Consider the following 22,278-nt stretch of genomic DNA (forward strand, 5'->3'; position numbering starts at 1 on the left):
ACTCTTACCAATTTTTACAGATGCACCATAGAAAGCATCCTATCTGGCTATATCACAGCCTGGTATGAGGCTGGCTTAGCACAAGGCCAGCAGCGCGGGTTCAATTCCCGTACCGGCCTCCCCGAACAGGTGCCGGAATGTGGTGACTAGGGGCTTTTCACAGTAACTTCATTGAAGCCTACTTGTGACAATAAGCTATTATTATTATGGTATGGCAACTGCTCGGCCCAAGACCGTAAGAAAGTACAGAGATTCGTGAATACGGCCCAGTCCATCACGCGAAACCGCCTCCCATCCATTGACTCTGTCTAGACCTCCTGCTGCCTTGGGAAAGCAGGCAGCATAATCAAAGACCCCTCCCACCCAGGTTATTCTCTCTTCCATTGGGCAGGAGATACAAAAGTCTGAGAACACGCACTAACAGGTTCAAAAAACAGCTTCTTTCCCACTCTGAATGAGCCTCTTATGGACTGAACTGATCTCTTCACATCTTCCCTACTGAGTAGTACTACACTCCTGTATGCTTCACCCAATGCTGTGTCTATGTATTTACATTGTGTATTTATGTACGTCCTATGTTTTCATATATGGAATGATCTGTCTGGACTGTACACATGACAGTAAATCAAATCAGATGTGAGGCTAACAAGAGCAAACAAGACCTTCTGACTGAGAACTTTTTAATGTACCTTTTGATACCAAAAATATTTAATTAATCTTTGTTTTAAATGACTGTGACCTCAGTTTCTGTTCAGTGAATCAGAGTTAGCAGCAACTGATAGATACAAATGTCTTTTTTGGCAATAATGTCCTCTTAGCGAGAATGCCATTATATTTGCTGTATTAGTTATTTGCAGTCGATGGCCTCATTTTAGGCGTTGTAGCGTTTCCATGTTTATTATTGATTCCTCAAAAATATAGTCCATGATTATTCAGAGCATGTTGTTGATTTACAAACTTGCTCCTTTGCCAGGTATGTAAAGCTGCAATTATTAGTCACAGATTTGTGTGTTTAAACCTGTTTAATAAATTCTGCAATACCTTTGTATATTCATTTTGATGCGATCAAACATAATTATCTACCTAGATTTCAGCTGCTTGAAACTCTTGCCTTCTCAGTGTCTAGTTTACAGGATTGCAGTGCAGATCGTGCTCCTCTCACAGGATGTTTATCTGCTGAGGCTGATGGCTCACAAACTCCCTGTGTTCTCAGAGCAGCTGCTGGGTGTTTTCTTTATCATGACTGTTACCCACAGTTGGACTGTGTCTCCCCCTGTACAACACTTAGCTTCACTTGGTGTTTTCAACTGGATGCTGTGAGTCTAAATTTCCTCATGGAGAACTTCCTGCACGTGCTTCGTGTGGTGCCATCTACAGTACAATGGCAGCCTTCTGTAAGGCGAGGGTTTATTCCGTGGTGGTCAAATCTGTGGTCAAAGCAGCACTTGGTGTGGCTCGGGCGCCCCACTCTGTCATGGCACTCTCTGCTGCACTTGCTGCAGGGGGAAGACAGTGGATTGGGGAGATGCATGATTCATTGGCCTCTGTTTTCCCTGGGCCCTCTTAGCTAGCTGAGCTTTTCATTTCTGCCCACCTCATCTATTGCCCCTCCGCACAGTCAGTCTCCAGAGGTCAGGGCTGTTGATAACTGTCTCCCAGTAGTCAGTGTCCACCATCTTCATATCGCGCTTGCAGGTATCCTTGTCAATAAAAATGTTGCCACAGTCCCAGAAAACCAAAGGCTGCTCTCCCCTTTGACAGCTTCCCATATGTTGAGAATGCAGTATTGTAGATGGTGTCTTGAGGTATTTTATTTTCCATTTCACTTCTACATGCTGTGTGGGAATGCTGGAGAATGCCTATCAATCAAGTCAAGCAACTATTGGTTTTTATTTGGGTAGGCAGTATGGCTGATGATGATACAAGGACAACATTTCTGCGATGAATGAAAAAACTTCAAGGGTTACGGTGGCATAGTGGTTAGCGCTGCTGCCTCACAGCTCCAGGGTTTCAGGTTCAATTCCGGCCTCGGGTGACTGTGTGGAGTTTGCACTTTCACCCCGTATCGGCGTGGGGTTCCTCCCGGTGCTCCGGTTTCCCCCCACAGTGCAAAGATGTGCAGGTTAGGTGGATTGGCCATGCTAAAAAAAATTGCCCTTTAGTTAGGTCGGGTTGCTGGGTATGAGGATAGGGTGGAAGCTTGAGCTGAAGAAGGGTGCACTTTCCAAGGGCTGGTGCAGACTTGATAGGCGATTGGCCTCCTTCTGTACTGTAAATTCTATGATTCTATGATGATTATTTGATAACCTGGTGCACACCCAGGAGCGATCTGTACCTCCGTGCTGTGGTAGCTGTGTGCGTTGAGAATGCTGTTTAAAGAGTCATGTCTGGTGATGATCAAATCCAACTGATGCCAATGCCCTGATCTTGGATTTCTGCATTCCTTACTGCATGGTTTGTTCTGAAAGGAGGTGTTAATTATACAAAGCTCATGGTAACAGTAAAGCTCAAGTGACTCTGTCCGTTGTCATTTATCTCTCCCAGGCTATGATGTCTGAGGCAGGAGGGGTATACTTTACGGTCAACACCCATTCTAATGTAGAAATCACCTAGCAGGTAAAGATATTCTGACTTCGGGATTGTGCTGATAGTTCTCAAACTCATAGAACTGGCCTTTGGGCTCTGTACAGATAACAGCAGTGGAGCATAGATGCTGATAAAGTTAACTGGCCCTGTTTGAGTTGAGAGGTGATGGAGAGAACATGTTTTGAATCATTTATGGGGGGTTCCATCATCAAGGGTAGCAAGCTCAGCAATTAAGCTACAGTATCCAGGGCACAAGCCTGGGCAAACTGTATGGAGGCCCTGGGGGCTGCCCAAATGTTAGAGCCCTTCCTGGTTGACTTCTTGACTTCCTGGTTGAATCCAAAGGAATGTGGGGGGGTGAATGTAATGCGACATGAATCCAAGGTCCCGGTTGAGGCCGTACTCGTGTGCAGAACTTGGCTATAAGTTTCTGCTCTGCGATTCAATCGCCAGGCAGGAATGTTCCTTTCCAGTCAGGGAACACTACTGCAGTCGAGGGCATTCAGCGTGTGATCTTCGCGTAAGTGTTCTCCAAAGTGGCCTTCAGGGCGCGCAACAACGCAGAATCACAGAGCAGAAACTTACAGCCAAGTTCCGCACACATGAGTACGGCCTCAACCGGGACCTTGGATTCATGTCGCATTACATTCACCCCCCACCATCTGGCCTGGGCTTGCGAAATCCTACCAACTGTCCTGGCTTGAGACAATTCACACCTTTTTAACCTGGGGTTACCCCTCTCTCTGGCTCTGTAAAGACTCAATTACCTGCAAATGCTCGCATTCAAAGTATCGTCTTGCATCTTTGACTTACATGTTTCTGGAACCTACCTCTCCATTCACCTGAGGAAGGAGCAGTGCTCTGAAAGCGAGTGATTTGAAACAAACCTGTTGGACTTTAACCTGGTGTTGTAAGACTTCTTACTGTGCTCACCTGATGTACCAAAGCACTTGAAAGCCAATGAGGTGCTTTTAAAATATGATCACTTGTAACCTAGAAACGGTGGTAGCCTGTCTGCACATAGCAAACTCTCACAGAGAGCAGCGTGATAATGACCTGTTGTAATGTTGATTGAGGGATAGATAAAATAGTGCCATGGATCTTTTCCATCCCCCCAAGAGGCAGGTGGCGCCTTGGTTTAATGTCGTAATCAATACTACATTGTAGTTTCAGCCTTGATTTTTGCATCGATTGCAAAGATAACTAGACACTTGATATGATAGGGCAGAGTCAACATGTATCTATGAAAGCAATATCCCCTGTTGGAATTTTTTGACAATAATACCTGGAGCATAGGAGACCTGTAGCATAAGGATATGTATGTGTATTTTCAGCTTTTGATTAGGTTCCATACAGGACTTTTAGAAACAAAATTGGAGTACAGGGAATTGGGGATAATCCCCTATGGATTGTGAATTGGTTAACAAACAGAATACAGGGTAGGAATAAATGGGTCATTCTTAGTGTGGTAGGCTGTTACGAGTGGGGTACTGTGAGGCTCGGTGCTTGGACCATTGCTGTTCACAATTTATAGAAACGATTTGGATGTGGATACCAAATGTAATATTTTGAAATCTGCTGATAACACAAAAGTAGGAGGGAATGGAGGTTGTGAGGAGGATGCAAGGAAGTTTCAAAGGGGTTTGGAGAGGCTAATTGAATGGGCGAGAACATGGCAGGTGGAATATAATGTGAACAAGTGTGAACTACCCTGTGATAGAAAAAACAGAAGTGAGGTTATTTCTTAAATGGTGAGAGGTTGGGAAGTATTGATGTCCAAAGGACTTGTTCATGAATCATTAAAGGCCAGCATGCATGTATAGCAAGCAATTAGGAAGGCAGATGGTATGTTGACCAAGAGGATGTGAGTAAAGGTGTCTTGCTGCAATCATGTTGAACCTTGAGACCACACCTGAATATTTTGTACAATTTTGGTCTCCTTATCTCAGGAAGGATATACTTGCCACAGAATGCTCCGGAGGTTCACCAGACGAATCCCTGAGATTGCTGGATTGTCTTGTGCGGAGAGATCGATGAAACTGGGCCTGCTTTTTCTTGAGTTTCGAAGAATGAGGTTATCTCACTGAAACATCTCAGTAGGTGTGACAGGGAGATGTAGATGAAATGTTTCCCCCTGACTGGTGAGTCTAGAACTAGAGGATACAGTCTCAGAATAAGTGGGTGGCACGGTAGCACAGTGATTAACATTGTCGCTTCACAGCTCCAGGGTCCCAGGTTAGATTCCCGACTTGGATCACTGTCTGTACGGAGTCTGCACGTTCTCCTCGTGTCTACGTGGGTTTCCTCCGGGTGCTCCGGTTTCCCCTCACAGTCCAAATATGTGCAGGATAGGTGGATTGGCCAAAAAAAGGTTAGCTGGGGTTACGGGGATCGATGGCGGTGTGGGCTTAAGTAGGGTGCGCTTTCCGAGAGCTCGTGCAGACTCGATGGGCCAAATGGCCTCCTTCTGCACTGTAAATTCTACAAAGGTCAGGCCATGAAGGACTGAGATGAGGAGGAATTTGTTCACTCAGAGAGTGGTGAATCTTTGGGATTCTCTAACCCATGGGGCTGTGGAAGTTCGATCATTGAGCATGTTCAAGACAGTAATCGATAGATTTCTGGATACTGATGACATTAAGGGATATGGAGATAGTGTGGGAAATTGGCATTGAGGTAGATGATCAGCTGTAGTCTATTTGAATCGTGGAGCAGGTCTGACTGGCTGAATGGTCTCTGTTCCTACATTGGGTACTGGGCTATCGAGGAGATTTGATGTCTCGTGCAGTAGGTACTGAGATACAGTGGTGGTGGAGCACAAGGGAGGAGAAATATAGAGCAAAATTTTAACTCCACCAAAACCCGCTCACTTCTATTGTTAAAATTGGGACATGCTTTTGTTATCTCCGGAATTGATGATTTCAGTGGTCTTGTGCATAAATGCAAGGTTATTTGCTTCGGTAGCAAAAATAGAAGGCAGATTATTATTTGAATGGATGTAAATTGAGAGACGTGGACACTGAGCGAGACCTTGGTGTCTTCGTTCATCAGTTACTGAAAGGAAGCGCACAGGTACAGCAGGCAGTAAAGAAGACAAATGGTATGTTGACCTTCATAGCGAGAGGATTTGAGTATAGGATTAGAGATGTTTTACTGCAATTGTATAGGGCATTGGTGAGGCCACACCTAGAATATTGTGTGCCGTTTTGGTGTCTTATCTGAGGAAGGATGTTCTTGCCCTCGAGGGAGTGCAGCGAAGGTTTACCATGCTGATTCCAGGGATGGCGGTACTGTCATATGAGGAGAAACTAAATCGGTTAGGATTATAATCAGTGGAGTTTAGAAGAGTGAGGGGGGATGTCATAGAAACGTACAAAATTCTAACAGGATTAGATAGGGTAGATTCAGAAAGATTGTTCCCGATGGTGGAGAGTACAGAACGAGGGATCATAGTTTGAGTATAAGGGGTAAATCTTTTAGAACTGAGGTGAGGAGGAATTTCTTCATCCAGGTAGTGGTGAATCTGTGGAAGTCGCTGCCACAGAAAGTAGTTGAGGCCAAAATGTGTAATTTCAAGAATGAATTAGATATAGCTCTTGGGGCTAAATATTGGGGGGAGGTGGGGGGGGAGGGGAGGCAGGATCAGGGAATTGAAGTTGATGATCAGGATCATAATGATCACAATGGATAATAATGGATCATAGTGGAATCATCAGGATCATAATGCAGGCTTGAAGAGTTGAATGGCCTCCTCCTGCTTCTATTTTCTATGTCTGTTTCTATGTTGACTCCCTAAACTTGAATTCATTACAAATTCTGCTTCCCAAAACGTAAGTTGCACTTAAACCCTGCATGCTCATAACCTCTGTGCTTGCTGACTTACATTGACTCCATGCCCCAGCCAACCCCTTGATTTCAACATTCTCATCCTGGTGTTCAATTTTCTCCCTTCTGACTTCTGTAAATTCCACAAGTGTTGATATGCATTTCTCCATCGCTGATTTTCTTCTCCCACCTTAGGTGGCTCTGCCTTCTGCTAACCAGGATTGGATGTCCCTCCCTAAGAATCTCCATCTCTGTCTCCACCTTTAAGACACTGTTTTAAAACCTACTCCCTGTCCTAATGACTTGCATGACTCAGTGTCAGTGTTTGTCTGATTATGCTCCTGTAAAGTACCTTTGGGTGTTTTACTCTGTTAAAGGCACTGTATAAATCTGGTCCTCATACCATAGGCGTTGGGCTGGCATGAATGTGTTTTTGTTTTCTGTAGGTGACAAGGATGTCTTCATCTGCATGCCAACAGGAGCAGGGAAATCTCTGTGTTACCAATTACCAGCTGTACTTGCTGAGGGTGTCACCATCGTGATCTCCCCATTGATTGCTCTTATTCAGGTGAGTTGAGGATTGGATGCTTTCTGCCTTGTACAGTGTAGCAGTGAATCAATACGGGATCTGGGCCAGTTCAGTGTGAACCAAGCTAATTTGACACAGTAGCCTTATTCGACCCTTCTGGCACTGGAATGTTGTCCCCTTCCCAAACTCATTGCGTTATTATAAAACCATTGTAGATTTAAATATGTACTGTCTGATGTTATTTTGTCAAAGTTTATTATACTGGGAATAGATGGTTTGCAGAAGTGTGCCTTGCAGATGAAAATCATATCTGTCAACCGCAAAGGTAAAATCCGTGGTCAGGCAGTTGAAGGGTGGGGAGTTATCCTGCCGGAGGGGGTTGGGGGGAGTTATCCTGCCGGGGGTGAGGGGTGCGCAAGTTATCCTGCTGGGTGGGAGAGTTATCCTGCCCGGGGGGGGGGGGGGGGGAGTTTTCTTGCCGGGCGGTTTGGGGGGGGGGGGGGTTAATCTGCCGGGCGGGGGAGTTATCCTGCGGGGCGGGGGAGTTATACTGCCGGGGGTGCGGGGGCGGGGTAGTTATCCTGCCGGGGGTGGGGGGCGGGGTAGTTATCCTGCCGGGGGGGGGGGGTGTTATCCTGCCGGGCGGGGGAGTTATCCTGCCGGGCGGGGGAGTTATCCTGCCGGGCGGGGGAGTTATCCTGCCGGGCGGGGGTGTTATCCTGCCGGGGGTTGGGGTGTTATCCTGCTGGGATGGGGGGGCGGGGGAGTTATCCTGCCGGGCGGGGGAGTTATCCTGCCGGGCGGGGGAGAGTTATCCTGCCGGGGGCGGGGGAGTTATCCTGCCGGGGGCGGGGGAGTTATCCTGCCGGGGGTGGGGGAGTTATCCTGCTGGGGGTGGGGGATGCGGAAGTTATCCTGCTGGGTGGGCTGGGCGGGGCAGTTATCCTGCCGGGCGGGGGAGCTATCCTGCCGGGCGGGGCAGTTATCCTGCCGGGGGTTGGGGTGTTATCCTGCTGGGATGGGGGGCGGGGGAGTTATCCTGCCGGGCGGGGGAGTTATCCTGCCGGGCGTGGGGAGTTATCCTGCCGGGCGGGGGAGAGTTATCCTGCCGGGGGTGGGGGATGCGGAAGTTATCCAGCTGGGTGGGCCGGGCGGGGGAGTTATCCTGCCGGGTGGGGCAGTTATCCTGCCGGGGGTTGGGGTGTTATCCTGCTGGGATGGGGGGCGGGGGAGTTATCCTGCCGGGCGGGGGAGTTATCCTGCCGGGCGTGGGGAGTTATCCTGCCGGGCGGGGGAGAGTTATCCTGCCGGGGGTGGGGGATGCGGAAGTTATCCTGCTGGGTGGGCCGGGCGGGGGAGTTATCCTGCCGGGCGGGGGAGTTATCCTGCCGGGTGGGGCAGTTATCCTGCCGGGCGGGGCAGTTATCCTGCCGGGCGGGGCAGTTATCCTGCCGGGCGGGGCAGTTATCCTGCCGGGCGGGGCAGTTATCCTGCCGGGCGGGGGAGTTATCCTGCCGGGCGGGGGAGTTATCCTGCCGGGGGTTGGGGTGTTATCCTGCTGGGATGGGGGGCGGGTGAGTGATCCTGCCGGTCGGGGGAGTGATCCTGCCGGTCGGGGGAGTGATCCTGCCGGTCGGGGGAGTGATCCTGCCGGTCGGGGGAGTGATCCTGCCGGGCGGGGGAGTGTTATCCTGCCGGGGGTGGGGGATGCGGAAGTTATCCTGCTGGGTGGGCCGGGCGGGGGAGTTATCCTGCCGGGCGGGGGAGTTATCCTGCCGGGGGTGGGGGATGCGGAAGTTATTCTGCTGGGTGGGCCGGGCGGGGGAGTTATCCTGCCGGGCGGGGTAGTTATCCTGCCGGGGGGTGTAGTTATCCTGCCGGGTGGGGGAGTTATCCTGCCGGGGGTGGGGGAGTTATCCTGCCGGGGATGGGGGGGGCGGGGGAGTTATCCTGCCAGGGGCGGGGGAGTTATCCTGCCAGGGGCGGGGGAGTTATCCTGCCGGGGGCGGGGGAGTTATCCTGCCGGGGATGGGGGGCGGGGGAGTTATCCTGCCGGGCGGGGCAGTTATCCTGCCGGACGGGGGAGTTATCCTATCGGGCGGGGGAGTTATCCTGCCGGGCGGGGGAGTTATCCTGCCGGGCGGGGGAGTTATCCTGCCGGGCGGGGGAGTTATCCTGCCGGGCGGGGGAGTTATCCTGCCGGGCGGGGGAGTTATCCTGCCGGGCGGGGGAGTTATCCTGCCGGGCGGGGGAGTTATCCTGCCGGGGGTGGGGGGTGCGGACTTTATCCTGTTGGGTGGGCCGGGTGGGAGAGTTTTCCTTCCGGGGGTGGGAGAGTTATCCTGCCGGGCGGGGGAGTTATCCTGCCGGGGGTGGGGTATGCGGAAGTTATCCTGCTGGGTGGGCCGGGTGGGAGAGTTATCCTGCCGGGCGGGGGAGTTATCCTGCCGGGGGTGGGGGATGCGGAAGTTGTCCTGCTGGGTGGGCCAGGTGGGAGAGTTATCCTGCCGGGTGGGAGAGGTATCCTGCCGGGAGTGGGGGGTGGGGAAGTTATCCTGCCGGGGGTGGGAGTTACCCTGCCGGGCGGGGGAGTTATCCTGCCGGGTGGGGGAGTTATCCTGCCGGGCGGGGGAGTTATCCTGCCGGGGGTGGGGGGTGCGGACTTTATCCTGTTGGGTGGGCCGGGTGGGAGAGTTTTCCTTCCGGGGGTGGGAGAGTTATCCTGCCGGGCGGGGGAGTTATCCTGCCGGGGGTGGGGTATGCGGAAGTTATCCTGCTGGGTGGGCCGGGTGGGAGAGTTATCCTGCCGGGCGGGGGAGTTATCCTGCCGGGGGTGGGGGATGCGGAAGTTGTCCTGCTGGGTGGGCCAGGTGGGAGAGTTATCCTGCCGGGTGGGAGAGGTATCCTGCCGGGAGTGGGGGGTGGGGAAGTTATCCTGCCGGGGGTGGGAGTTACCCTGCCGGGTGGGAGAGTTATCCTGCCGGGGGTGGGAGAGTTATCCTGCCGGGGGTGGGGGAGTTATCCTGCCCGGGGTGGGGGATGCGGAAGTTGTCCTGCTTGGTGGGCTGGGTGGGAGAGTTATCCTGCTGGGTGGGAGAGTTATCCTGCCGGGTGGGAGAGTTATCCTGCCGGGTGGGAGAGGTATCCTGCCGGGTGGGAGAGGTATCCTGCCGGGAGTGGGGGGTGGGGAAGTTATCCTGCCGTGAGTAGGGGGTGGGGAAGTTATCCTGCCGCGGGTGGGAGTTACCCTGCCGGGTGGGAGAATTATCCTGCTGGGGGTGGGAGAATTATACTGCCGGCGGTGGGAGTTACCCTGGCGGGTGGGAGAATTATCCTGCCGGGGGCGGGAGTTACCCTGCAGTGTTGGAGAATTATCCTGCCGTTTACTCGCGGTGTCCCCATCTGGATCAGGGTGGCCTGTCTCAGACCGCCATTGCTGTATGTGATTTAAACTCACCCCTCTGGTGCTACTTTCAGGCACTGGGGTGGCGGGGGGGCGGGGGAAGATTATCCTAAGGGTGTACAGTGTTTAATGTACCCGGGGGGGAGAGATTATCCTCAGGGTGTACAGAGTTTAATGTACCCAGGGGGGGGGGGGGGGGTGAAGAGATTATTCTCAGGGTGTGCAGTGTTTAATGTACCCAGGAGGGGGGAGAGATTATCCTCAGGGTGCACAGTGTTTAATGTACCCGGGGGGTGGGGGGTGAGATTATCCTCAGGGTGTACAGTGTTTAATGTAACCGGGGGGCGGGGTGGGGGGAGAGATTGTCCTCAGGATGTACAGTGTTTAGTGTACCGGGGGTGGGGGGAGAGATTATCCTCAGGGTGTACAGTGTTTAATGTACCCGTGGGGGGGAGCGATTATCCTCCGGGTGTAGTGTTTAATGTACCCGGGGGTGGGGGGGGCGGGGAGAGATTATCCTCCGGGTGTAGAATGTTTAATGTTCCCAGGGGGGCGGGGGGGCGGTGAGATTATCCTCAGGGTGTACAGTGTTTAATGTACCTGGCCGGGGGGGGGGGGGGGGGGTGGATTATCCTCAGGTGAACACTGTTTCATGTACCTGGGGGGGGGGGGGGGGGGCGAACATTATCCTCAGGGTGTACAGTGTTCAATGTACCGGGGGGGGCGGGGGAGAGATTATCCTCAGGGTGTGCAGTGTTTAATGTACCCGGGGTCGGGGGGGGGATTATCCTCGCGGTGTACAGTGTTTAATGTACCCGGGGGGGGGTGGGGTGGGGATGGGATTGTCCTCAGGGTGTGCAGTGTTCAATGTACCCGGGGCGGGGGGGGGGGAGAGATTATCCTCAGGGTGTACAGTGTTTAATGTACCCGCGGGGGGGGGAGGAGAAATTGTCCTCAGGGTGTACAGTGTTTAATGTACCCGGGGGTTGGGGGGGTGAGATTATCCTCAGGTTGTACAGTGTTTAATGTAGCCGGGTTGGGGGGGGGGGGTGAGTGATTATCCTCAGGGTGTACATTGTTTAATGTACCCGGGGATGGGGGAGAGATTATCCTCCAGGTGTACAGTGTTTAATGTACCCGGGGGGGGGGGAGAGATTACCCTCAGGGTGTACAGTGTTTAATGTACCCCGGGGGGAGGGGGGGATTGATTATCCTCAGGGTGTACATTGTTTAATGTACCCCGGGGGGAGGGGGGCAGATGGCAGATTATCCTCAGGGTGTACGTGTTTAATGTACCCGGGGGGGGGGGGGAGAGATTACCCTCAGGGTGTACAGTGTTTAATGTACCCCGGGGGGAGGGGGGGATTGATTATCCTCAGGGTGTACATTGTTTAATGTACCCCGGGGGGAGGGGGGCAGATGGCAGATTATCCTCAGGGTGTACGTGTTTAATGTACCCGGGCGGGGGGAGAGATTATCCTCAGGGTGAACAGTGTTTAATGTACCCGGGGGCGGGGGGGCGGAGGGGGAGAGAGAGAGAGAGAAATTATCCTCAGGGTGTACAGTGTTTAATGTACCCGGGGGGGAGAGATTATCCTCAGGATGTACATTGCTTAATGTACCCAGGGGTGGGGTGGGGTGGGGTGGGGTGGGGCTGGGGGGGGGGGGGGGGGGAGAGATTATCCTCAGGGTGTACCGAGTTTATTGTACCCGGGGGGGGGGGGGGGTGAAGAGCGTATTCTCAGTGGTTTTTTTTGCACTGAGTGCTGAATTTGGTGCTTTTTGAGTGCTATAGTAAGAGTTTGGTGACCGAGGGAGTATAAGGCTTCATTTTTATCTAAAGTTTAGTCTTTCTTTTATTTAGTTAATTAACTTAAAAGTTGCTGTTTGGTTTAGAAGAAGGTGAATTTTCAATCAGCTTTAAACAAGCTTCTACTTGTAGGCACTTGCAGCTGGAGCTTGTTAATTAGTTAATTGGATTAGGCCAGTTTTCAGAGGCTAGATTCACAGTATAAAAGTGATCCCCTACAGTGCAGACTTTGTTTGCACTGAGTGCTGAATTTGGTGCTTTTTGAGTGCTATAGTAAGAGTTTGGTGACCGAGGGAGTGCTGAATTTGGTGCTTTTTGAGTGCTATAGTGAGAGTTTGGTGACCGAGGGAGTGCTGAATTTGGTGCATTTGAGTGCGATAGTGAGAGTTTGGTGACCGAGGGAGTTAGGTGAGGAGGGAGTAAGGTGCTGCTTTCATTTTGTTTCCAACATTTCCGCAAAGAGTGAGAAGAGAGCCAGGAGTTTACAGAAAGTGTAGCTGACTGGGAGCAGAGTCGGAGGGTGGAGATCTAGTTAGTCCACAGGGCAGCTATATTCTGTCAGGTAAGAGGGGATGGAGGCTAGGCCGGTTGCATGCTCCTCCTGTAGGATGTGGGTGGTGAGGGATACCACCGGTGTCCCCGCTGACTATACCTGCGGGAAGTGCACCCAACTTCAGCTCCTCCAAGACCGTGTTAGGGAACTGGAGCTGAAGATGGATGAACTTCGGATCATCCGGGAGGCAGAGGGGGTGATTGAGAAGAGATACAGGGAGGTAACCACACCCAAGGTACAGGACAAGAATAGCTGGGTTACCGTCAGGGGGAAAAAAACAAACAGGCAGACTGTGCAGGGATCCCTCGTGGCCATTCCCCTTCAAAACAAGTATACCGTTTTGGATGCTGTTGGGGGGGGGATGACCTACCGGGGGAAGGCCCTAGCGGCCAGGTCTCTGGTACTGAGTCTGGCTCTGGGGCTCAGAAGCGAAGGGGGGAGAATAGAAAAGCAATAGTTGTAGGAGATTCAATGGTTAGGGGAATAGATAGGAGATTCTGTGGTCGCGAGCGAGACTCCCGGAAGGTACGTTGCCTCCTGGGTGCCAGTGTCAGGGATGTCTCGGATCGTGTCTTCAGGATCCTTAAGGGGGAGAGCGAGCAGACAGAAGTCGTGGTGCACATTGGTACCAACGACATAGGTAGGAAAAGGGGTGTGGAGGTAATAAACAAGTTTAGGGAGTTAGGCTGGAAGTTAAAAGCCAGGACAGACAGAGTTGTCATCTCTGGTATGTTGCCGGTGCCACGTGATAGCGAGGCTAGGAATAGGGAGAGAGTGCAGTTGAACACGTGGCTGCAGGAATGGTGTAGGAGGGAGGGTTTCAGGTATTTGGATAATTGGAGCGCATTCTGGGGAAGGTGGGACCTGAACAAGCAGGACGGGTTGCATCTGAACCAGAGGGGCACCAATATCCTGGGAGGGAGGTTTTCTAGTACTCTTCGGGAGGATTTAAACTAATTTGGCAGGGGAATGGGAACCGGATTTGTAGTCCAGCAACTAAGGTAGCCGATATTCAGGACGCCAAAGCGTGTAATGAGGCAGTGGGGAAGGGAACACTGACAAAGGAGAGTACTTGCAGACACGGAGATGGGTTGAAGTGTGTATACTTCAACTCAAGAAGCATCAGGAATAAGGTGGGTGAACTTAAGGCATGGATCGGTACTTGGGACTACGATGTGGTGGCCATCACGGAAACTTGGATAGAAGAGGGGCAGAAATGGTTGTTGGAGGTCCCTGGTTATAGATGTTTCAAAAAGAACAAAGAAACGTACAGCACAGGAACAGGCCCTTCGGCCCTCCAAGCCCGTGCCGACCATGCTGCCCGACTAAACTACAATCTTCTACACTTCCTGGGTCCGTATCCCTCTATTCCCATCCTATTCATGTATTTGTCAAGATGCCCCTTAAATGTCACTATCGTCCCTGCTTCCACCACCTCCTCCGGTAGCGAGTTCCAGGCACCCACTACCCTCTGCGTAAAAAAACTTGCCTCGTACATCTACTCTAAACCTTGCCCCTCTCACCTTAAACCTATGCCCCCGAGTAATTGACCCCTCTACCCCGGGGAAAAGCCTCTGACTATCCACTCTGTCTATGCCCCTCATAATTTTGTAGACCTCTATCAGGTCTCCCCTCAAGCTCCTTCGTTCCAGTGAGAACAAACCGAGTTTATTCAACCGCTCCTCATAGCTAATGCCCTCAATACCAGGCAACATTCTGGTAAATCTCTTCTGCACCTTCTCTAAAGCCTCCACATCCTTCTGGTAGTGTGGCGACCAGAATTGAACACTATACTCCAAGTGTGGCCTAACTAAGGTTCTATACAGCTGCAACATGACTTGCCAATTCTTATACTCAATGCCCCGGCCAATGAAGGCAAGCATGCCGTATGCCTTCTTGACTACCTTCTCCACCTGTGTTGCCCCTTTCAATGACCTGTGGACCTGTACTCCTAGATCTCTTTGACTTTCAATACTCTTGAGGGTTCTACCATTCACTGTATATTCCCTACCTGCATTAGACCTTCCAAAATGCATTACCTCACATTTGTCTGGATTAAACTCCATCTGCCATCTCTCCGCCCAAGTCTCCAAACAATCTAAATCCTGCTGTATCCTCCGACAGTCCTCATCGCTATCCGCAATTCCACCAACCTTTGTGTCGTCTGCAAACTTACGAATCAGACCAGTTACATTTTCCTCCAAATCATTTATATATACTACAAAGAGCAAAGGTCCCAGCACTGATCCCTGTGGAACACCACTGGTCACAGCCCTCCAATGAGAAAAGCATCCTTCCATGTCTACTCTCTGCCTCTATGGCCTAGCCAGTTCTGTATCCACCTTGCCAGCTCACCCCTGATCCCGTGTGGCTTCACCTTTTGTACTAGTCTACCATGAGGGTCCTTGTCAAAGGCCTTACTGAAGTCCATATAGACAACATCCACTGCCCTACCTGCATCAATCATCTTCGTGACCTCCTTGAAAAACTCTATCAAGTTAGTGAGACACGACCTCCCCTTCACAAAACCGTGCTGCCTCTCACTAATACGTCCATTTGCTTTCAAATGGGAGTAGATCCTGTCTCGAAGAATTCTCTCCAGTAATTTCCCCACCACTGAAGTAAGGCTCACCGGCCTGTAGTTCCCGGGATTATCCTTGCTACCCTTCTTAAACAGAGGAACAACATTGGCTATTCTCCAGTCCTCCGGGACATCCCCTGAAGACAGCGAGGATCCAAAGATTTCTGTCAAGGCCTCAGCAATTTCCTCTCCAGCCTCCTTCAGTATTCTGGGGTAGATCCCATCAGGCCCTGGGGACTTATCTACCGTAATATTTTATAAGACACCCAACACCTCGTCTTTTTGGATCTCAATGTGATCCAGGCTATCTACACACCCTTCTCCAGACTCAACATTTACCAATTTCTTCTCTTTGGTGAATACTGATGCAAAGTATTCATTTAGTACCTCGCCCATTTCCTCTGGCTCCACACATAGATTCCCTTGCCTATCCTTCAGTGGGCCAACCCTTTCCCTGGCTACCCTCTTGCTTTTTATGTGCGTGTAAAAAGCCTTGGGATTTTCCTTAACCCTATTTGCCAATGACAAATAAGATTAGGGAGGGTGGTAAAAGAGGTAGGGGCGTGGCATTGTTAATTAGAGATAGTATAACAGCTGCAGAAAGGCAGTTCGAGGAGTATCACCCTAATGAGGTAGTATGGGTTGAAGTCAGAAATAGGAAAGGAGCAGTCACCTTGTTAGGAGTTTTCTATAGGCCCCCCAATAGTAGCAGAGATGTGGAGGAACAGATTTTGGAAAGGTGCAGAAGTCACAGGGTAGTAGTCATGGGTGACTTTAACTTCCCAAATATTGAGTGGAAACTCTTTAGATCAAATAGTTTGGATGGGGTGGTGTTTGTGCAGTGTGTCCAGGAAGCTTTTCTAACACAGTATGTAGATTGTCCGACCAGAGGAGGGGCAATATTGGATTTAGTACTTGGTAATGAACCAGGGCAAGTGATAGATTTGTTAGTGGGGGATCATTTTGGAGATAGTGACCACAATTCTGTGACTTTCACTTTAGTAATGGAGAGGGATAGGTGCGTGCAACAGGGCAAGGTTTACAATTGGGGGAAGGGTAAATACGATGTTGTCAGACAAGAATTGAAGTGCATAAGTTGGGAACATAGGCTGTCAGGGAAGGACACAAGTGAAATGTGGAACTTGTTCAAGGAACAGGTACTACATGTCCTTGATATGTATGTCCCTGTCAGGCAGGGAAGAGATGGTCGAGTGAGGGAACCATGGTTGACAAGAGAGGTTGAATGTCTTGTTAAGAGGAAAAAGGAGACTGATGGAAGGCTGAGGAAACAAGGTTCAGACAGGGCATTGGAGGGATACAAGATAGCCAGGAGGGAACTGAAGAAAGGGATTAGGAGAGCTAAGAGAGGGCATGAACAATCTTTGGCGGATAGGATCAAGGAAAACTCCAAGGCCTTTTACACATATGTGAGAAATATGAGAATGACTAGAGCGAGGGTAGGTCCGATCAAGGACAGTAGCGGAAGATTGTGTATTGAGTCTGAAGAGATAGGAGAGGTCTTGAACGAGTACTTTTCTTCTGTATTTACAAATGAGAGGGGCGATATTGTTGGAGAGGACAGCGTGAAACAGACTGGTAAGCTCGAGGAAATACTTGTTAGGAAGGAAGATGTGTTGGGCATTTTGAAAAACTTGAGGATAGACAAGTCCCCCGGGCCTGCGGGATATATCCAAGGATTCTATGGGAAGCAAGAGATGAAATTGCAGAGCCGTTGGCAATGATTTTTTCGTCCTCACTGTCAACAGGGGTGGTACCAGGGGATTGGAGAGTGGCGAATGTCGTGCCCCTGTTCAAAAAAGGGACTAGGGATAACCCTGGGAATTACAGGCCAGTTAGTCTTACTTCGGTGGTAGGCAAAGTAATGGAAAGGGTACTGAAGGATAGGATTTCTGAGCATCTAGAAAGACACTGCTTGATTAGGGATAGTCAGCACGGATTTGTGAGGGGTAGGTCTTGCCTTGCAAGTCTTATTGAATTCTTTGAGGAGGTGACCAAGCATGTGGATGAAGGTAAAGCAGTGGATGTAGTGTACATGGATTTTAGTAAGGCATTTGATAAGGTTCCCCATGGTAGGCTTCTGCAGAAAGTAAGGAGGCATGGGATAGTGGGAAATTTGGCCAGTTGGATAACGAACTGGCTAACCGATAGAAGTCAGAGAGTGGTGGTGGATGGCAAATATTCAGCCTGGATCCCAGTTACCAGTGGCGTACCGCAGGGATCAGTTCTGGGTCCTCTGCTGTTTGTGATTTTCATTAATGACTTGGATGAGGGAGTTGAAGGGTGGGTCAGTAAATTTGCAGACGATACGAAGATTGGTGGAGTTGTGGATAGTAAGGAGGGCTGTTGTCAGCTGCAAAGAGACATAGATAGGATGCAGAGCTGGGCTGAGAAGTGGCAGATGGAGTTTAACCCTGAAAAGTGAGGTTGTCCATTTTGGAAGGACAAATATGAATGCGGAATACAGGGTTAACGGTAGAGTTCTTGGCAATGTGGAGGAGCAGAGAGATCTTGGGGTCTATGTTCATACATCTTTGAAAGTTGCCACTCAAGTGGATAGAGCTGTGAAGAAGGCCTATGGTGTGCTCGCGTTCATTAACAGAGGGATTGAATTTAAGAGCCGTGAGGTGATGATGCAGCTGTACAAAACTTTGGTAAGGCCACATTTGGAGTACTGTGTACAGTTCTGGTCACCTCATTTTAGGAAGGATGTGGAAGCTTTGGAAAAGGTGCAAAGAAGATTTACCAGGATGTTAACTGGAATGGAGAGTAGGTCTTACGAGGAAAGGTTGAGGGTGTTATGCCTTTTCTCATTAGAACGGAGAAGGATGAGGGGCGACCTAATAGAGGTTTATAAGATGATCAGGGGAATAGATAGAGTAGACAGTCAGAGACTTTTTCCCCGGGTGGAACAAACCATTACGAGGGGACATAAATTTAAGGTGAAAGGTGGAAGATATAGGAGGGATATCAGAGGTAGGTTCTTTACCCAGAGAGTAGTGGGGGCATGGAATGCACTGCCTGTGGAAGTAGTTGCGTCGGAAACATTAGGGACCTTCAAGCAGCTATTGGATAGGTACATGGATTACGGTAAAATGATATAGTGTAGATTTATTTGTTCTTAAGGGCAGCACGGTAGCATTGTGGATAGCACAATTGCTTCACAGCTCCAGGGTCCCAGGTTCGATTCCGGCTTGGGTCATTGTCTGTGCGGAGTCTGCACGTCCTCCCCGTGTCTGCGTGAGTTTCCTCCGGGTGCTCCGGTTTCCTCCCACAGTCCAAAGATGTGCAGGTTAGGTGGATTGGCCATGATAAATTGCCCTTAGTGTCCAAAATTGCCCTTGGTGTTGGGTGGAGGTATTGAGTTTGGGTGGGGTGCTCTTTCCAAGAGCCGGTGCAGACTCGGGGCCGAATGGCCTCCTTCTGCACTGTAAATTCAATGATAATCTATGATTAATCTAGGACAAAGGTTCGGCACAACATCATGGGCCGAAGGGCCTGTTCTGTGCTGTATTTTCTATGTTCTATGTTCAGGGTGTGCAGTGTTTAATGTACCGGGGGGGGGGCAGAGATTATCCTCAGGGTGTACAGTGTTTAATCTACCCGGGTGGGGGGGGGAAGAGATTATCCTCAGGGTGTACTGTGTATAATGTACCCGGGTAGAGGGTGAGATTATCCTCAGGGTGAACAGTGTTTAATGTACCCGGGGGCGGGGGGGGGGGGGGGGGGGGAGAGATTATCTTCAGGATGTACAATGATTAATGTACCCGGGGGGGGGGGGGGGAAGTGATTATGCTCAGGGTGTACAGTGTTTAATGTACCCCGGGGGGGTGGGGGTGGGAGGGGGGGAGTGAGATTATCCTCAGGGTGTACATTGTTTAATGCACCCGGGGGTGGGGGAGAGATTATCCTCAGGGTGTACAGTGTTTAATGCACTGGGGGGGGGGGGAGTGATTATCCTCAGGGTGTACATTGTTTAATGTACCCGGAGGGGGGGAGGGGGGGGGGTGGGGAGCGGGGAGATTATCCTTGGGGTGTACAGTGTTTAATGTACCCGGAGGGGGGGGGTGGATTATCCTCAGGTGAACAGTGTTTAATGTACCCGGGGGTTGGGGGGGGGGGCGACGACATTATCCTCAGGGTGTACAGTGTTCAATGTACCGGGGACGGGGGGGGAGAGATTATCCCCAGGGTGTGCAGTGTTTAACGGGGTGGGGGGGGGGGTTTATCCTCGCGGTGTACAGTGTTTAATGTACCCGGGGGGGATTGCATTATCCTCAGGGTGTGCAGTGTTCAATGTACCCGGGGCGAGGGGGGGGTGGGGGGGAGAGATTATCCTCAGGGTGTACAGTGTTTGATGTACCCGCGGGGGGGAGAAATTATCCTCACGGTGTACAGTGTTTAATGTACCCGGGGGTGGGGGGGTGAGATTATCCTTGGGTTGTACAGTGTTTAATGTAGCCGGGTTGGGGGGGGGGGGGGGGGAGAAATTATCCTCGGTGTACAGTGTTTAATGTACCCGGAGGGGTGAAGAGCTTATTCTCAGGGTGTGCAGTGTTTAATGTACCGGGGGGGGGGTGCAGAGATTATCCTCAGGGTGTACAGTGTTTAATGTACCGGGGTGGGGGGGGGGGGGGGGGGGGGAGAATATCTTCCGGGTGTACAGTGTTTAATGTACCCGGGCGTGGGGGGGATGGGATTATCCTCAGGTGAACAGTGTTTAATGTACCGGGGGGGGGATGGGATTGGGATTATCCTCGGGGTGTGCAGTGTTCAATGTACCCGGGGCGGAGAGGGGGGGGGAGAGATTATCCTCAGGGTGTACAGTGTTTAATGTACCCGGGGAAGTGCAGAGAGTATTCTCAGGGTGTGCAGTGTTTAATATACCCGGGGGGGGGGGGGGGGGGGGGGGGGGCGGGTGGAGAGGGAGAGATTATCCTCAGGATGTACAGTGTTTAATGTACCCGGGGGGGTGGAAGAGATTACCCTCCGGGTTTGCAGTGTTTAATGTACCCGGGGGAGGGGGGGGAACGGTGTACAGTGTTTAATGTGCCGGGGGTGGGGGGGAGAGATTATCCTCAGGGTGTACAGTGTTTAATGTACCGGGGGGGGGGAAGAGATTATCCTCAGGGCAGGGGGGTGGGCACGGGAGCAATAGGTCAGAAGGTGAGAGCATTGAGGGAGAACTAGGGAATAGGGACAGTGTGGCTCTGAGGCAGAGCAGGCAGGGAGAAGTTGCTGAACACAGCGGGTCTGGTGGCCTGAAGTGCATATGTTTTAATGCAAGAAGTATTACGGGTAAGGCAGATGAACTTAGAGCTTGGATTAGTACTTGGAACTATGATGCTGTTGCCATTACAGAGACCTGGTTGAGGGGGAAGGGCAGGATTGGCAGCTAAACGTTCCAGGATTTAGATGTTTCAGGCGGGATAGAGGGGGATGTATAAGGGGAGGCGGAGTTGCGCTACTGATTCGGGAGAATATCACAGCTGTACTGCGAGAGGACACCTCCGAGGGCAGTGAGGCTATATGGGTAGAGATCAGGAATAAGAAGGGTGCAGTCACAATGTTGGGGGTTTACTACAGGCCTCCCAACAGCCAGCGGGAAATAGAGGAGCAGATAGGTAGACAGATTTTGGAAAAGAGTAAAAACAACAGGGTTGTGGTGATGGGAGACTTCAACTTCCCCAATATTGACTGGGACTCACTTAGTGCCAGGGGCTTAGATGGGGCGGAGTTTGTAAGGCGCATCCAGGAGGGCTTCTTAAAACAATATGTAGACAGTCCAACTCGGGAAGGGGCGGTACTGGACCTGGTATTGGGGAATGAGCTGGCCAGGTGGTAGATGTTTCAGTAGGGGAGCATTTCGGTAACAGTGACCACAATTCAGTAAGTTTTAAAGTACTGGTTGACAAGGATAAGAGTGGTCCTAGGATGAATGTGCTAAATTGGGGGAAGGCTAATTATAACAATATTAGGTGGGAACTGAAGAACATAGATTGGGGGCGGATGTTTGAGGGCAAATCAACATCTGACATGTGGGAGGCTTTCAAGTGGCAGTTGAAAGGAATTCAGGACCGGCATGTTCCTGTGAGGAAGAAGGATAAATACGTCAATTTTCGGGAACCTTGGATGACGAGAGATATTGTAGGCCTCGTCAAAAAGAAAAAGGAGGCATTTGTCAGGGCTAAAAGGCTGGGAACAGACGAAGCCTGCGTGGAATATAAGGAAAGTAGGAAGGAACTTAAGCAAGGAGTCAGGAGGGCTAGAAGGGGTCACGAAAAGTCATTGGCAAATAGGGTTAAGGAAAATCCCAAGGCTTTTTACACGTACATAAAAAGCAAGAGGGTAGCCAGGGAAAGGGTTGGCCCACTGAAGGATAGGCAAGGGAATCTATGTGTGGAGCCAGAGGAAATGGGCGAGGTACTAAATGAATACTTTGCATCAGTATTCACCAAAGAGAAGAAATTGGTAGATGTTGAGTCTGGAGAATGGTGTGTAGATAGCCTGGGTCACATTGAGATCCAAAAAGACGAGGTGTTGGGTGTCTTATAAAATATTAAGGTAGATAAGTCCCCAGGGCCTGATGGGATCTACCCCAGAATACTGAAGGAGGCTGGAGAGGAAATTGCTGAGGCCTTGACAGAAATCTTTGGATCCTCGCTGTCTTCAGTGGATGTCCTGGAGGACTGGAGAATAGCCAATGTTGTTCCTCTGTTTAAGAAGGGTAGCAAGGATAATCCCGGGAGCTACAGGCCGGTGAGCCTTACTTCAGTGGTAGGGAAATTACTGGAGAGAATTCTTCGAGACAGGATCTACTCCCATTTGGAAGCAAATGGACGTATTAGTGAGAGGCAGCACGGTTTTGTGAAGGGGAGGTCGTGTCTCACTAACTTGATAGAGTTTTTCGAGGAGGTCACTAAGATGATTGTTGCAGGTAGGGCAGTGGATGTTGTCTATATGGACTTCAGTA

The 22,278-nt window shown here is 50.8% G+C and overlaps 1 protein-coding gene across 9 annotated transcripts in view; it reads left to right on the top strand.

Moving 5' to 3' along the window:
- recql5 (RecQ helicase-like 5) overlaps positions 1–22,278 on the top strand; it is a 270,455-nt gene that overhangs the window by 17,716 nt on the left and 230,461 nt on the right. For all 9 annotated transcript variants that reach the window (XR_011936158.1, XR_011936157.1, XR_011936155.1 and 6 more), the window contains exon 2: positions 6,858–6,979. Coding sequence is in view for 4 of the 9 variants with exons in the window: in XM_072482940.1 (XP_072339041.1) it covers positions 6,858–6,979 (122 nt within the window). In the remaining 5 variants the exon portion in view is untranslated. The remainder of the gene's footprint in view (positions 1–6,857; positions 6,980–22,278) is intronic.

This window comes from Scyliorhinus torazame, chromosome 18, assembly GCF_047496885.1.
Source record: "Scyliorhinus torazame isolate Kashiwa2021f chromosome 18, sScyTor2.1, whole genome shotgun sequence".
Lineage (NCBI taxonomy): Eukaryota > Metazoa > Chordata > Chondrichthyes > Carcharhiniformes > Scyliorhinidae > Scyliorhinus > Scyliorhinus torazame.